Here is a 16,560-nt window from a genome sequence, read left to right as displayed (position 1 = left end):
ACTACACAAACTCTTGACTAGTCATACAGTGCTCCCTTTAATCCTCCGTATCTATTTCGTCAGACAAACTTGTCATGGGTGTCTGGCACATGGACCATAACCAAGGATTGCTCGAACAAGAGATTGTAAATGATCTCTTTTCTGCCCGGATTATGATCTCTTAGCAATCTTTCAAAAATTATAATGTCCAACCAACCTTCCCCACCACTAGATTTATATAAAAGTTCATCATTATCCGGATCCGGATAGAACACCTGGAGACTTCAATTTCTTGACTGATTACAGCTCTGACCGCCGAGTGCGTAGTCAAACTATATCAGATGGTTGCATGTATTTTCGCTCTTTACATTACATTTATTTTTGTTTATGGCCAATTTTTGCAGCAGGCATTGATGATCTGGAAGCCTTTCCCTGTCCACGGCACTGCTATAAATACCACTCGTAGAACATAAATTGAGTAGAACGCTTATTTTATGCACAAGTAGGATGCTTTATGGAACATACGAGACACCAACTGTTCCGACAAGTGGACTGCTATTTACAAAGCAGTAAAGGAAACGATCTCTGAAGCATGTTGCCAATCCCTCTAGCCGTTATTGCCAGCAGATGAAACGAAATGATCGTGTGGTAGTGAATCCGGACCTGGGTAAATTCGACCGCTGAGCTACAAGTCTCCTCAGTTGACGCCACATTCGGCGAGTTGCGTGTCGATAATGGTGAAATGATGGTGAAGACAACTCAACACCCAGTCCCTGAGCAGAGAAAATCGCCGATCCCGACGGAAATCGAACCCGGATCCGCTGCAGAGCAGCCAGATATTGGGTGGACGCCTGTAGATGAGTCCTGACGCAATGTTAATGCCACCAACATCTGTGTCTTCGCAAGAATCTTGAACACATTCATTACTATATTTGTGAATGCGACCTGTTTGTCTCGTTAAAAATCTCTGGTGTGTGAATTGGAGTTTTTACAGCCTCAATGGACTTTTGTGAATTTACATACCTTCCTGTATTGCATTTTCTTACCTGTAGTAACATATACTAATCTGAGCTTATTGGAAAAACCTTTTACAGTCTAAACCAGGGGTACACAACCTTTTTTACCTACTGCTCATTTTTGTGTTTCTGTTATTAGCAAAATTTTCAAACTACCCACTGGTTCCGTGTTAATAGTAATTTATTAGGTAGGGAAGTAACATTACGAAATTTATGCAGAAGAGTTACGGCAACTTAAAAAAATTAAGACTACTTACTTACCAAATACTTTATGTCAAAATTTTATTAAATCTTAATGAAAACCGTTTTAAACCCTCTACCACCTATCATCTACTACATAGCATTAAAACGAAATGCAGCCGAGGTACCTCATCTTCCCCATGGAGTCTCGTAGCAGACAATCTACATAGTATCTTTCTTTCCACTAGCGAACTGCAGAAACTGCCGCAGGACGCTACGGTCGCTTTCAAATGGTCATCTCGATCTTTTAGTTTAATGCAACGTCTTGCTATGTCCGTACAGGAGACTTGCCATTAATATGGTTCTCTTCATTAAGGTACGAATTAGAATATGCTACATCCCACATGATTTTGTAATGTGTCCGGAAGTTAAACGTATCCACTGTCTGAGTATAGATGTTTAATGTATTCAGTATCTGACTGAGTGATAGATTGGGAGAGATGAGGAAAATGCATCCAGGATAGCCAATATTTTCGAAATATAGTGAGAAGCGTCAACTGATTTTACGAACGCGATATCAGCTGCATTGTCTCAAGGTATAAGATAACATTTTCCAAATTGTGTCCTTTATAAAAACAGTTGACCCATCGAATTCATCAGACGCATAAATGTATGTAATTTTTGTCTTCACTCAGATATGTTATCCGCCATAAGTATTTTGATACATTCTTTTTTTTTTATTTTACAGGTTCTGAACGGAACGTATGGGCTGCTGAATATGCTGTGCAATTTTAATACACCAGTCTAAGCATGAACAAAACTTAAAGAAACACATTTTTCCTGATTACCTACTCACAACTGTGTGGAATAATGTAAAATTGTCGTGTAAGGAATTTATGCAGTTTTCTACGACGAAAAGCACATGTTGGTTAAAGCTCTAGTATGCACATATAGATTGATGAAGTTCGTTTCAATATGTATTCTTCCCTGAAGGGTTGTTACGCAAAAATAAAATTTTGTAAAAATCATGTACAACACGCAAGTGACTTTTGTTTTCATCTTTCTTACTCAGTATAAAACAACCAAATAATTACAGAATAATAAATTAAATTAAATATATCCCTATGGATGGCACTTTTCAGATGATTCGACAGTATTATTTACAACAGTTTTGTGGCTGCTTCGGAAAAGCAATTTATTAGTGTTTACTTGAGTTTACACCATATTCACTCACACCTAAACACAAAAATCTAAGAGAATCGACAACGATGACCGCGAATAATGAGACGCAGCCCATTTCGTTTTTCATGGAACGTTTTTATTTATTTATTTCATGTGACCTTCAGCAGTACAACACTATTTAGCCACGGGCAGGTGAAAAGGGAAAGTTGTACACAGCATATAACTTCACCTCACGACTCTCTGTCTCTCTCCCTCTTTCTCTCTCTCTCTGTCTCTCTCTCTCTCTCTCTCTCTCTCTCTCTCTCTAAATGGGTCACGGCTGCTGGCACAGAACTCTATTCTTGTGCAGAGGGACATCTTCACAAGCTCATTGGATATATATTTTACAACGAGCGTATGTGCACTTACCACTCTAACAATACGCTAAAATACTGGTCCTATTAAATGAAATCAGACATCTTCTCACGCTTAGCCTGAATGACTACTGGATTTAAAACTGTAGCATCATGTTTTAGTATAATGTAATCAGTGGAGGAATTATCTGAATTGGGAGGTGATTGGCATTTATACAATATCATAATAATCTAAAGTATTTAGAGAAGAAATTATACCTATCAAGTATGGGCGCCATCGTCAAGATAAGAGTCGTAAAGTTGACTATTGTTTATAACAGTTGCTCTTATTGCTATTCGGTAAAAATCTGATGTTTCTAATTAAACTACATAAATTATTAATTTCATTCAGGTTTGTAAGAACAAGTGTGATACAAATATGAATTAAGTGTTTAAGAATATGGTTAACTCTCCTCAAAATAGTTTCATCAAATTGTTTAATGCCATTACCAAATTCTGTCACTTCACAAGTTTTCTCTCACAAGATAGGTATGCTATGCTATGAATTTTGGAATTACATGCGCCATTAGTATAAGAAAATAATGAGAGTTCCAAGAAAAATACATGGTTTCTGTTACTATCAAAATCAGCAGTGTGAAGAAAACATCCATTGCTAATCATTAGAGGCCGGATAATATGCCTTTGTATGTTGCATATGCATTTGCATATTTGACTCCTTTTCACCGGTTATTGCATATTTCAACTAAAAACTAGTGACGATGCATATTTTCGCTCTATGTTTACAATATTTTAAAAATGTAGACGGGCGGTCACTTAGAGCTGCGTGTAATAGCTAACCGAGAGGCCACTGCCTAGCGAAATCATTACAGAAGAGGAACAGGAACGGACACACAGAGTCAATGCTCCTGCGGCCGCGCCCCCTGTTAATCCCCTCGTCTGTCACACAGTACGTGTCGATAACAGTTAAATTACGCAAGCTTTTAGTCGCACGTACACTGTTTCATTTTAGTTTTCTATTTACTTGTACACAGTTGAACGTGTTTACGACGTGCAGTATGTAACGTGTTGTGCGCCTTGCCACCCGAAAAAGAAATGTCGTTTCGTTGATAGCTGACCATCCTGAAACTTTTACAAAAGAGGGAATTGATTTATATTGTCGAATTAGCGAGAAAAACGTTTCTCGCAAAAAAAAGTTTCATATAGACCAGCCTGGCAAGACAAGTCTTCATATCGCAGGAATGCAGAAGAAAGGACCACGACAACAACTCCTGACAACAGCAAGTTGCAGTAGCAGGGATTTGTCCAAAGGTAACCACAAAAGTCGGATTAACATAGAGCTCTCTGAAGCATTGATTGCAAGCAATATTCCTCCTGACAAAATTACAAAACCCATCCTCAAAGGCTTTCTGCGCAAATATTGCTTAAATCAAAATATACCATTTGAAGCAACACTACGTAAAAATCACATAACGACATTTTACGTTAATGCTCTCGAAGAAATATGCAGTGAACTCAAGGACAACATTATCTGGATTTCAGCTGACGAAACTACAGACACTTGTGGCCGTTACATTGACAGTTTAATTTTAGGTGCTTTTAAAGAAGAGCCTGCTTCTTCCTGTTTAGCGGCCTGCAAAGAACACGAAAAGTAAATCTTTCTACAATCGCCAGTTGTGTGAATGAGGGTAATAGAAAAATATTTCCAGAATCTTCTGCTGATGAAAGGGTGTTTATTTCAGATGTTGCTCCCTATATGATCAAAGCAGGAAAAGCCCTCCGAGTATTTTATTCCAATTTGCTTCATGTGATGTGTTTTGCTCATGGAGTACATCGCGTTGCAGAAGAATAACGTGTCACGTTTGTGTTTATGTTTACAAGAGTAGAAAAATGTAAAATGAATTGTAAATGATGCTTTGGCCCAATAGTATTAATTAAAGTTAATCCTGTTCAAAAAAATTCATGATTGTATGTTGTTTTTTAAATAAAATATTACGGAGTTTTTGAGCGTGTCCCTCTGCGTATGATATATCTCGAAGTTGGTCCTTTCGCTGCTACTTACTCACGTCGCATCCGCTTGTTACCGACAACAATAGCAAAATAGGAACAATTCTTGAAACGCAGTATGTGTCCCCATTGGGCAAATTTTTTGAAAATAATACCTCAAAGGGCTCCTTCCTAACCTCTAAGAGAAAGTATTTAGAAAATGATACCAGCGTTCTAAATGTATCGATTCTTCCCGTGGCTGGCGATATTCGTCTTAATTGATAGGCGAAGGTTTGACTTTGAGGTACAATGCACGCAGTAACTAGCATGTTTTTTTAATATTTGTTCTTGCATATTTCGACACTTTTCATGCATTTTTAAGCATTTTTCAAGGATATTTTAAGGTTTTTATAGTGCGTATAATCCGGTCTCTACTAGTCATATTTAGTACGCGACCCAAACACTTGCGCTGTATACAAGGATGCATCACTCTAGTGTTTTGTAATCAGTGACTTTTAGATGGAATTAATTTTTCCAGTATCATGGCGATGAACTAAAGTCTGATACCTGCCATAATCTACGACAGAACCTATGCAATCGTGACATTTCATATCATTACAGATTATTAGAATTCGGTATCCCTTTGAGATGACCGAATGCAGTTTGGCTTATCAACCCTGTAGTCATAGTTTTTTTTTTCATTTTCTGAAGTGCATAATTTTACATTTCAGAACATCGAAAGCTAGCTGACAATCTGTGCACCACTATGGAGTTTATCAACATTTGAATTGATCTTTGTGAAGTATTCTCTCGGCTACAGATAACTACATTATTTGCAAAAAAAAATGTCTAATATTACTACTAATACACTTTATAGGGTCATAAATATACAAAATGAACATAACTGCTCGCGGTACACTTCCCTGAGGCATACATAAAGTTACATGTACATCTGTCGATGACTCTCAGTCCTACATAAACTGCTGCCTCCTCTGTAGGGTAAGAGCCTCTTATCTCTGCTGTTTGCAGAACTACGAAAGAGGGAAGTGCATGATCACAGTCCGGAGACAAAATTCCCTGCCGTGTCCACCCTCCACACACCCACTCACCCACCTTCCACCCTGCTGGAACCCCCAGAACTAAATTTACCCCTTAATAAGGCTCTACTGCACCTAGATGAGGTACATACATTTAATACTCGTTCGTAACCCACACCATTAAAAAATAAATATTACTTTTATGACACTAAAAACCTTATTTTTTTTACTAATATTCAGTTTTTTTCATTCCTTTCAACTTGCGAACCGTTAGTCTTAGAGAAAACAATGAGTAGGACCTTATTTGTAAAAAGTTTAATAAAATTTAGTTTCCCAAGGGAAAACAATTTCGCTGGAAGCCGGGGTTTTCGAGTTATTAAAGAAAATCGTAAAGAAGTGACGTTGTAACGCTTGCCCCCCCCCCCCCCCCACCGCGCCCCATATTCCCGTCCTCCATCCTCCTGTTCCGCCCCCCTCCCGCCCCCGCAACACAAACACACACATGCTCACTCCCCACCGGTGAGGATTTTTAGTACGCTGTTCAAGGCTCTCCCTCCTATCTGTGTGCATAAATTTGCAGATATTTTTCCCTAATATATCTCAGCTCATTAGTCTACATGAACTGCTAGACAATGGATCTCAAATCTCGAGATCGATCGCCAGTCAGTGGTGGGATTTATCTGTCACCTTCCACTTCTTCCAGCCATGGTAAGTGATGTGGGAACTATCGAGTTGCGCCGTGTTTCGGAATCGACTTCAAACTATAGGTCCCCCTATAAATGTCTGGGTAAGTCAGTGGCGAAAGTTATGGTGGAGCCTCAGCCAAGATTGGAATACACAATGCTCTACACAAAAGAAAGAAATCGAGACACAACTAAATTCAGTCCTTAAAAGGAGTGTAGTGATCAATCAAGATACAGTTCTTCATTTAGGAAACTCACAAAAAAATCTGAAGTCTTGATTGTTACTATGTCGTCAGTTTAAAAAAATGGAGCAATATAGTAAAGAATGAGACACTAAAATTGAATTGGGAAAATGAGGAAAATACTGTAGAGGCAAATAATGAACTGATCATAGGTAGTACTTAAATTATACACGGTTTAAATAGGCTTTTTTAGTGTCCTGAATACTTCCTTAGTGACTTAGTGAGTAAATTACTTTTCCAATTAAAAACTCCTGTAAAAAATTATAATAAAATTCTTTCTTTACGCGTATAGGTCGACATAAAAAACTGCTGCTAAACAAAGCAGTTCATTTCTCATAACAAAGCTTCGAGATATAATGATGTTCGTAACACTGGTTTAAATTCGTTCGTAAATCGCATCCGTGTAGCAGGGTTGATGAGAGGGACCGATTGTAGGTGACATCGCTGCCAGCGATGTATCCTTGATTGTGGGACCCTTAGTGTTGTCGACGGTATGCTAGATGTGCCAGACCAAGGGAAGTAGAAGGGTGTAAGAGGTCATGTTCATGTGATACTGCAATAAAATGCCCCCGAAATAGAACACAGCATTAAACAATGACAAATATACGATCAGGTCTCTTCCTCACAGAATATTTTTCGCAAATCAAAATATTAGCTGCTCGAATTCCAGTGACCTCTAGCTACTCAGTATTAGGGAGACGAAGAGTCAAATGGCTCTGAGCACTATGAGACATAACTTCTGAGGTCATCAGTCCCCTAGAACTTAGAACTATTTAAACCTAACTAACCTAAGGACATCACACACATCCATGCCCGAGGCAGGATTGGAACCTGCGACCGTAGCGGTCACGCTGCTCCAGGTTGTAACGCCTAGAACCACTCGGCCACACCGGCTGGCGACGAAGAGTCGATCAGATAAGTACCCACTGCACATTTATTATGGATTTGAATTTTACTGAAAAAATGGCGATGTAGCTGAAACTACATTTTCGAATCATGTTTCAGTCCTTTGATGTCCAAGTTTTTAAGGCTCCTGTGATTTAATTGGCAAATCACTATTTCCATACCCTTCAAAACAAGTTATTAAAGCATTAAAATGTATTATTTCTTAAGGTATACACATGGAAAACGTCTCACGTTGACATATTCGGTCTGTTGCACATCATATGTATTAACGAATGCACAAGTACATTTCCCACAGAGACTTCGTAAGAGACTGTGCAATTTACAGTACTCGAATTTCGTTGTGATCACCAGATTTATAACAGTCAGGCTTCTCCAACGTAAACTGTTTCAAAAAAGCTGTGACATAAAATCTGGTAGTCTGGTTTGCAAAAACAGATTATGTTGAACGAACTTCACACACACACACACACACACACACACACACACAGTGAGAATTAATGTTATGGGCCCCCATAAAGGTGCAATCGATTTGACGCCCGTATTTTGGGTGCCACGGATTGCCAGAATCAGACCGTTATTGATGTCTTACCTGCCGACTGCCATCTGTGGACGGTGATCTTATTGCATTTCACGGTTTTCTTAAGACTTTGTTGGCTGCGTATAGTCACAGTTACGTTTATCGCAATCGTTCGGACTGCAACAGACGCCAAGCAACGCCGCAGGCGTCATTTCGCGATTAGCTGTTTACTCTTAGAGGACATGCGGAAAATGGTAACACTCATTTTACAACACTTTCTGCAAACGTGACGTCGTTTCGACGTCACGCGCAATATCAACAACTGCAGGCATTCCTATCGACTTTCGCTAGTGATCGATACGTGCCTCTCACAAGACTTCATGCACGCGTGTCATAGATTTATAAAAACAAGTCATTCTCGGAATGATTTATTATAAATGTTGTTGTAATGAGTGACACATAAAAATTTGAAGACAGTTCATGCCTTCATATAAGAGTGCTCTCTCAGGAGTGAGTTGTTATCGTTAATAATTTTCAAATTCAGCATGAATTTATATTACTATAAATATTTTGAATGGGGGGAAATGGAGAGAGTATTTTGCTGTTAACTATGGTACCTGATTTTGTAGAAGATGTCGTCTTTTAGCCTCGTGCGAGTACGCCAGATTTCGACATAAGCGCACATTGTTCCGTGCAGTGACGTGTCGGATACTTGAAAGAAGCGATCAATAATATCGATACACTTTTCTGGGAAACAAAAACGGGGATTGTTATCAAATTTTCGCCGGATAGCTCCTGAGTCTGGATTTGAACAAGATTACCGAAGGGACCTACGTTTGGAAATAAAGTACAGCGAATTACAGTTCAGTGACGAATAGTAGTTTGCTGATTACGACTTCTTTCAAGTTCCTTCGTCCTGTGGAACCGTCCATGATTTCTGTGAACATTTATCCTAAAATGCCAACTAAACATTTATGAACATGGGGCATGAGATATTGACTGTCGATTGCTATTTAAATAACAAGTCAAATAATTGCGTTCAGTTTATAATTAGTTTTTTAATAAGCTAAAGAGAAACTTACTTTAAATATTTTTCCACACATTATCGTGGCTGACAATGTCACGTAAACCAGCTATTGTGCTAATAATTACAATTCCTCAGAAATAGGCAAATATCCATTGCTTTTTTATATGTTGTACTTCTTGATCTATTGAGTCGTTTCACATCGAAACTATCCACATTACATATTTTTAATTACAAATTACAATGAACTGTAATAACGTGCGTCCACACGTAAGACAGAAAAAACATAAATGGAATAGGATTTAGCACACATTTTGTTTTCACATTGTATCTCGTATTTTGTTTTACCGCGGTCGGGCTGAAAAAATGTCTTTGACCGCTTTCGAGTACATCGGATCGCAATAGTAATCTGTGACGCTCTGCGCCGAAACAGGTCACGTCTTATCACGCGACTTTTACAATTTCACTCAATCTTTCATTCTCTGGAGAACTTATTCAATTAAATTCGGTCGATAGACACACGTAATGTTAGAAAGTCTTGTATTATACTTTGTAGTATGCCGTTTCTAGGCAACGGAACACTGAAAATTCATCAAAGCACAACTCCATTATTATTAAATATCATTTACTAACGAATCAACGATATTAGTTTTCAAAAGGTAAATATAACCAAGACAGGATACAAATACCACATGAATAGATGCTAGTGTAAAAGAAACGTTGTGGTTTCTGCAAATGGCACTCTAGAGTAATTCACACTTTCTGGGACTTGCTTACGAATCTAATATCAGTATGTTCTGCAATATTCCATGTTATTTGCGATGCCGTCTGATTAGAGAACTAAGGATTGAATAAATGTTCCGCGATTTCTGAGTGTGTTGTTAGGCAGGAACCTAAAAGAAAAGCTGAAATTGTTGCAGTTTAAAGAAGCAGAAATAGATTGGGATTCTTCCTTCTTCCAAACATTTGGCTCTCTATTTCCGAATATGTGGTGAGTTCCGAGTACGTGGTTAGGGAGGGACCTAAGAGGAGAGTTTAAATTGCTGCGAGTGAATCGAAGAACAGCAGCATTCGTATTCTTCCTTGTCACAAAGTTGATAGCAGATCATGAGATCGTCAATATTGTGCGTGATCTAAAAATGACATGAAATTTGCAGTGTTGTAAAGTGAGTGATACCCTGCGGAAAATAATCGCCACTTACGTAAGGGAATACTCCAGTGTTAAATTCAGGGCGTAACTGGGTCTGGAGCATGCGGCGCTTTGTTCTCATAACCCCCCCCCCCCCCTCAAAGACAGAGTTGACGAAGGAAAGCAAAAGTAAGCAAGGTTTAAGACAGGAAGGAGAAATAGAAAAATCGGTCAGAGGCAAAGAAACAAAATATCCAAGACTGGAGATGTTTCACAGAATCTCGAAGTTTATCGCGGACTTAAATGCAATGCTTTTATTAGAATCAAAATGGAACTCCCTCTCGAAATCTAGCAGAAAATCCAAAGACATTCTTGCTGTATGTAAATTACGCCATTGGCTAGACGCAGTCAACACCTTCACTGTGCGATAGATAATATTACTGATGACAGTGCCATTACAGTGAACTTAACTAAGTATAGTTTCTCGAAAATACTTCATTTAAGAAGAAGTAAATATTCCACGACTAGAATCAAGAGCAGCTGCCATCATGAGTATCTTAGAAGCAGATACCTTCTGAGCAGTGGAGGAACTTAAATCCCTTATTAAAGGCGTCTTCCGGTCCACATTGCATACCAATTAGGTTCATTTCAGAGTATGCTCATATAATAGCTCCATACTAAACCATCGTAACTGAAAGCTGCCCAGGTCGCACCAACGTACAAGAAAGGAAACAGAAGTAATCTGTTGCATAATAATTGACGCCGATTTACAGTGAGATTTTGGAACGTGTACTTACTTCGACCAGAACGATGTATTGACTTTCAGCCGGAACAGTTTCGAAAATATCGTGCTTGTGAAATACAACTGGCTCTTTATTCACAGGAGGAAGTGAGTATTATTGATAGGGAATTTAAAACTGGTTTCGCATTTCTAGATATCCAGAAGGTTTTTGACGCCGTTTCTCATACGCGGCTTTTAATCAAATTGCGTTCCTGTGGAGTGTCGTTTCAGTTGTGGATCAGGATTCGTGATTTTCCCATCAGAAAGGTCGCAGTTCGTAGTAATTGGCGCAAAGTAATCGGACAAAACAGAAGCAATATCTGGCGTTACACATAAAACTTATATCTGAGAATGAAAACCAATTGCAAAATGATTCACACGAGATATCTGCGTGGTGCAAAACGTGGCAACTGACTTTAAACAATAAGAAGTGTGGGGTCATCTACATGAACACTAAAGACAACCCATTAAATTTCAACAACAAGATAAATCTGACTAATTTGTTGACTGTCAGTTGAGCTAACTACCCTGCGACTACACTTACGTGCTAACTGAGCTGGGACTAATACATTGAGAATATTGTGTGGAATGCAAATCAAAGTTTTCGTTCCGTATGTATAAAACGTGGTTGCTGTGCAAGAGAGAGATCTCGCCTGCGAGAGAACTCGAATCCCTTACAACTGCAGTGCTACTCCCTACACAGTCAATTTTCTTGCCACGTTAATGTGGGAAACAGTCGTTTCACGAAGGGCTGCCAACCGTACCGATGTAGCAGGATCGTCGCTGTCATGCACCTTTTCGTCCCGACATTCCGACAAGACCCAGATTTGTCCCAGTTTTGCAAACTACTTTCGCGAGCTCGGCTGAAGCACTGAAGTAACGCTGTCTGTTAGCGGAGCAAGTAAATTCAACTTCAGTTAGATTTTATCGACGATGCAAGCACCTTCTAGCTGTAGCATTATCATTCGAGAAAATACCCAGAGTTCTCCAGGTGTATGGGGTTGGAACTAAAAGCAGCGCCACGCTGAATAATGGGGTAGTTCCCTTTTGAATAAGGAGCCGATAAGACGAGTCTTTCTAAACGTAATACATACAAACAACGAGTGCTAGTTAGTAATGTTTCAAGTGTTCACTACAGGTATATAGGGCGTGCAGCGTATTTTGACGTGTGCTTCGACGACTAAAGTGTTACTGGCATCTGTATATCGCCTAATAAACTTATCACAGCTTATGAAATTTGTAGCTGTTTCATCTGAGTAACTCAAGGGCTACGGCAAATTTGAAGCATCACATTTCTACGACAAACCGTACAAACAGATTCACTGTAGCAACGACATCGTAGCCTATTTCTACAATCATGACTAAAGAAGATACTCAGGAGGTACTGCTCGTTGTGGCTGCAGAACTAATAACAGCTTATAAAGTTGTCAAGCATCATCAGTCCTTCATTTCTCTGGACTGTACCGTGAAACTGAATGCTGCAGTGTATTATGACTGTAAAGTCGCCGCGAAGCAGTCTACAGCCAGATCCAAAGCTACAGTGATTGTTTGACATATTTTAGCACCACACTCCATGTCCGAATGCATGAAACAATTGCAAGAAGTTTCATTTTGCGGCACAGGCACCGACGCCTCGAACCACAAGGCAGAAAAGATGTTTCCTTTAGTTGTTCAATACTTTGCTGAAACTGACGGAATCCAACATAAGCTGTTGAAGTTTGATTCTCTGAATAAAGAAACATCGGAGACAGTTGTAAAGTTACGTCTAGACACTTTAAGAAAACTGCAAATTCCATTAGATAACTTAATCACTATTTGTTGGAGCAATACCAGTACCAACTTCGGAGGGCTTCATCGACGCGGCAAGCGGAATGTGTTTCTCGAAATTAAAGGAGAACTAGGAAAAAATATATAAGGAATTGGATGCCCTGCCCATATTCTCCACAATACTATATCAAGCGCTGCTGGAATTTTATATATTGACATTCAAATAATCGTCATGAAAATATTTGGCAATTTTTCAGTATGCACGGTAAGGACAGGAAAGCTGAAAGATTTCTGCGTTTGCTTGCGTGGCCATCTTCCCGCAGCAGCTGTTAATATCTGTTACTACAGGTCGTCTGTCTTGAGCTGACTGCAGTGTAATTACAAAGAATTACACCAGACTCGTTTCGCTTTAATTTACAAAGTATTTTTCGTGGTTGTTCTGTAATTGGATACATTCGTTTGTACATTTTTGATTGTTTTAAGTTAAAAACAGCGTCTTCTACGTAAAGTTGGTCCGCAAGCTACGTACAGTGTTTCTTTACACAATCTGCTCCTTTCCTTCTCGCTGGCAGTGGTTGGTGCCGACAGGCTTCATTTCACATCTGCACTTGGAAGTTTTTGGCATTCTGCAGTATCTCCTGCGCTGCAGTATTTATAATTATCTTTCTTAACCGTTTTTCATGTAATTATGTTTGTTTGTGTGTGTGTGTGTGTGTGTGGGTGGGTGGGTGCGTTTGTGTGTGTGAATGTGTGTGCGTGTGTTAATGTGTGTGTGAGTGTGTGTGAGAGAGAGAGAGAGAGGGAGAGAGAGAGAGAGAGAGAGAGAGAGAGAGAGAGAGAGAGAGAGAGTGTTAGTGAAATTTTCTTCTACATAGGTAGAGATATGCGAGGAGTGTAACTTTTTTTACGGTGGGAGGCGGGGTGGGGGGCGGGGAAGGAAAGAAAGACAGAGACGAGCCTGGACAGTGATTATAGGACATAATCTGGGGAAATAGTAGTAGTAAATGGAGCCTGTGTTTATATGTGTACTTTTAATGTTATTTTATGAACTATACATTTTACAATAGAGAAAGAGCAAAATAGACTGTTAAATTTCTTGGACATCACCATAAAGATTCAAAACACCCAACACACATTTGCCGTATGCCGAAAACCTATAACAACAGACACAATTATATATGAGACATCAAAACACCAAAATTCTCAAAAGCAAGCAGCACTTACATATGTGCTCCACAGACTAAACAGAGTACCATTAGATACAGACAGCTACAGAAAAGAAATGATTACTATAATACAAATAACCACAAACAATGAATACAAAAAGAACTTAGTAACAAAGCTGAACAAGAAAATCAAAAAACAGGAACGAACAAACACCCAACTGTCACCAACAAAAGAACAAAATCACACACAAACAAATATACAAAATACAGTAATAGAAACAACGTAAATTGTGAAAGAAACAGAAAGTAAAAGATGGTACACAATGACATACAACCACAAATACACACACAGAAATCCCAATATTTTCAAAAAACAAGGCATAAAAGCAGCACAGCAAACAAACAACACAGTTCAGAAATACTTCCCAAAAACAATAGGAAAAACTGCTCTATATCAGAAATCAGGAATATACCATCAGAAATGCAGTACATGCTGTGGAACATACATACATCAGACCAGTAGGACATCTGACACCAGATACAAAGAACTCGTTAGAGCATGAAAGTATATGACAAATCATTCAATTTTTGCAGAAAACTTACACCAAATTTCAACCAGAGGCACATACATGGAAATCATAAACAACAACAAAAAACACCTCCTCACCTTACAAGAAAACTACCACATCCCAAAAACCATAACAGAAAAGAAACAACTCATTAATCATCAGATCAGCTTGGCAAACCACACAGTCTTTAAACTGATTGACCACTTAATATAACATAAAGGTACACGTACAACCACAGGCTCCATTTACTAGTACCATTTCCACCTAGATTCTGTCCCATAATCACTGTAAAGGCCGATCTCTGTCTTTCCTACCCTCCCCCCCCCCCCCCCCCCAAAAAAGGCTCAAATGGTTCTGAGCATTATGGGAATTATCGTCTGAGGTCATCAGTCCCCTAGAACTTAGGACTACTTAAACCTAACTAACCTAAGGACACCACACACATCCATGCCCGAGGCAGGACTCGAACCTGCGGCCGTAGCGGTCGCGCGGTTCCAGACTGAAGCGCCTAGAACCGCTCGGTCACCCCGGTCGGCCGCAAAGTGTATTTGGCAGAATGCCAAAGACTACTATGTGCAGATGTGAAATGAAGCCTGTAGACACCCACCACTGCTAGCTAGGAAGGAAGAAGCAAATTAAGTAAAGAAACAGCGTAAGTAGCTTGCAGACCAACTTTATAAAGAAAACGCTGTTTCTAACCTAAAAAAATAAAAAAATGTACAAACGTATGTATCCAGTTTACAGAATAAATAAATAAAGAAATGTAAATAAAAGCCAAACTCTCCTGGTGTAATTCTTTGTAATTAGATTGCAGTCAGATCACGACAGATAAATGAAAGACTTCTGTTTATAAGTTGATGTCAGTCATCGGACTCTTCTGCCTCACTCGAAAACAAGACGGCTCTCATTAATGCATGCAGTTGAGAGAATTCTTAAGCTTTGGATTCCATTAAAACAATTATTTGAGGCCACTTAAAATAATCTCACATTTATTTCAGTAGTCCGACCAATAATATTTACTTCATGTTTCCACTCTCAGACTTGGCTTTATTTGAAAAAAATATATAAAAAGCATGGAGAATAAATACGAAATACATTATTCAACACTCAATGATGTCTGAATGAAAGGAAGACTTTGAATTTTATTGGCATACAAAGAACAAACTAAAGAATGAGAACTCCAACCAAGAAATAATTAATTTGATTTCGAAGTTTGAGGAAGAGACAATGACTTTCTATACCATAGCAGTTGATTACTGAAAAAATGGGCTATTTGTTTCAATGAATGTCAAGTATTGGATTGGATGACGCTATCTGAAACCCCAGTTTCGGTGATGATTGAAAACTTTGTTATATACCTACAAATGGTGCAAAGATTTCAGGCGACAATTGTTTCCTGCAAAATACGTGTCTGACGAGTTTTTAGAAACCAAGCGTAGCTCAGAAGAATGGGAGTGTAAACACTTTGTGGAGGAGAGGTGGATTTACTTTCTTAAGGAAATCGAAAATCCTTAACGCAAATTCCAACTGCTAAAATTATGCGAGTATTTTTTTCTCTATTCCCACACACAACACCACAGTGGTAACGATATTTTCACTGGTTTCGGCCGAGTGGACTGATGAAAGAAATCGAAGGCTGCCGTGGACTGTGGAATCAATCTTATAATTCCAGTTTAACTACAAGCTGACTTGCATGGAGTTTTATAGGTAAGTAAAAGAGGAAAAAGACTTGCTCAAAAAGGTGAAACTTTCTGAAAAATGTGGTGTACCAACTACTGCTGCCGAAATCAGTTCCATGTAATTGTGCTCTAAATAAAAATTAATTATATTAAATAAATGTTTTACTTCATTTTCACTTTTCACTGTCCCGACGAGATACCAGATACGTATGGCTACCCTAGTTTCAAATCACCTGCAAATGACGTCATTTTGACATCATACGTAATATCGACGACCGCATGATGTGTTACCGAATTTCGATAGCTAGCGTTACGGATCTCTCACAAGACTTCATGCACACCTATCGGGGACTTATAAAGGCACTTC

The 16,560-nt window shown here is 38.9% G+C and overlaps 1 protein-coding gene across 1 annotated transcript in view; it reads left to right on the top strand.

Moving 5' to 3' along the window:
• LOC126237041 (odorant receptor 85c-like) overlaps positions 1 to 2,035 on the top strand; it is a 37,197-nt gene extending 35,162 nt beyond the window's left edge. The window contains exon 6 of the mRNA XM_049946806.1: positions 1,924 to 2,035. Coding sequence (XP_049802763.1) covers positions 1,924 to 1,983 — 60 coding nt within the window. The 3' untranslated portion in view covers positions 1,984 to 2,035. The remainder of the gene's footprint in view (positions 1 to 1,923) is intronic.
• The last annotated feature ends 14,525 nt before the right edge of the window (positions 2,036 to 16,560 follow it).

Source organism: Schistocerca nitens, chromosome 1 (genome assembly GCF_023898315.1).
Source record: "Schistocerca nitens isolate TAMUIC-IGC-003100 chromosome 1, iqSchNite1.1, whole genome shotgun sequence".
NCBI classification, from domain to species: domain Eukaryota; kingdom Metazoa; phylum Arthropoda; class Insecta; order Orthoptera; family Acrididae; genus Schistocerca; species Schistocerca nitens.
This window is presented reverse-complemented; position numbering and strand designations above follow the sequence as displayed.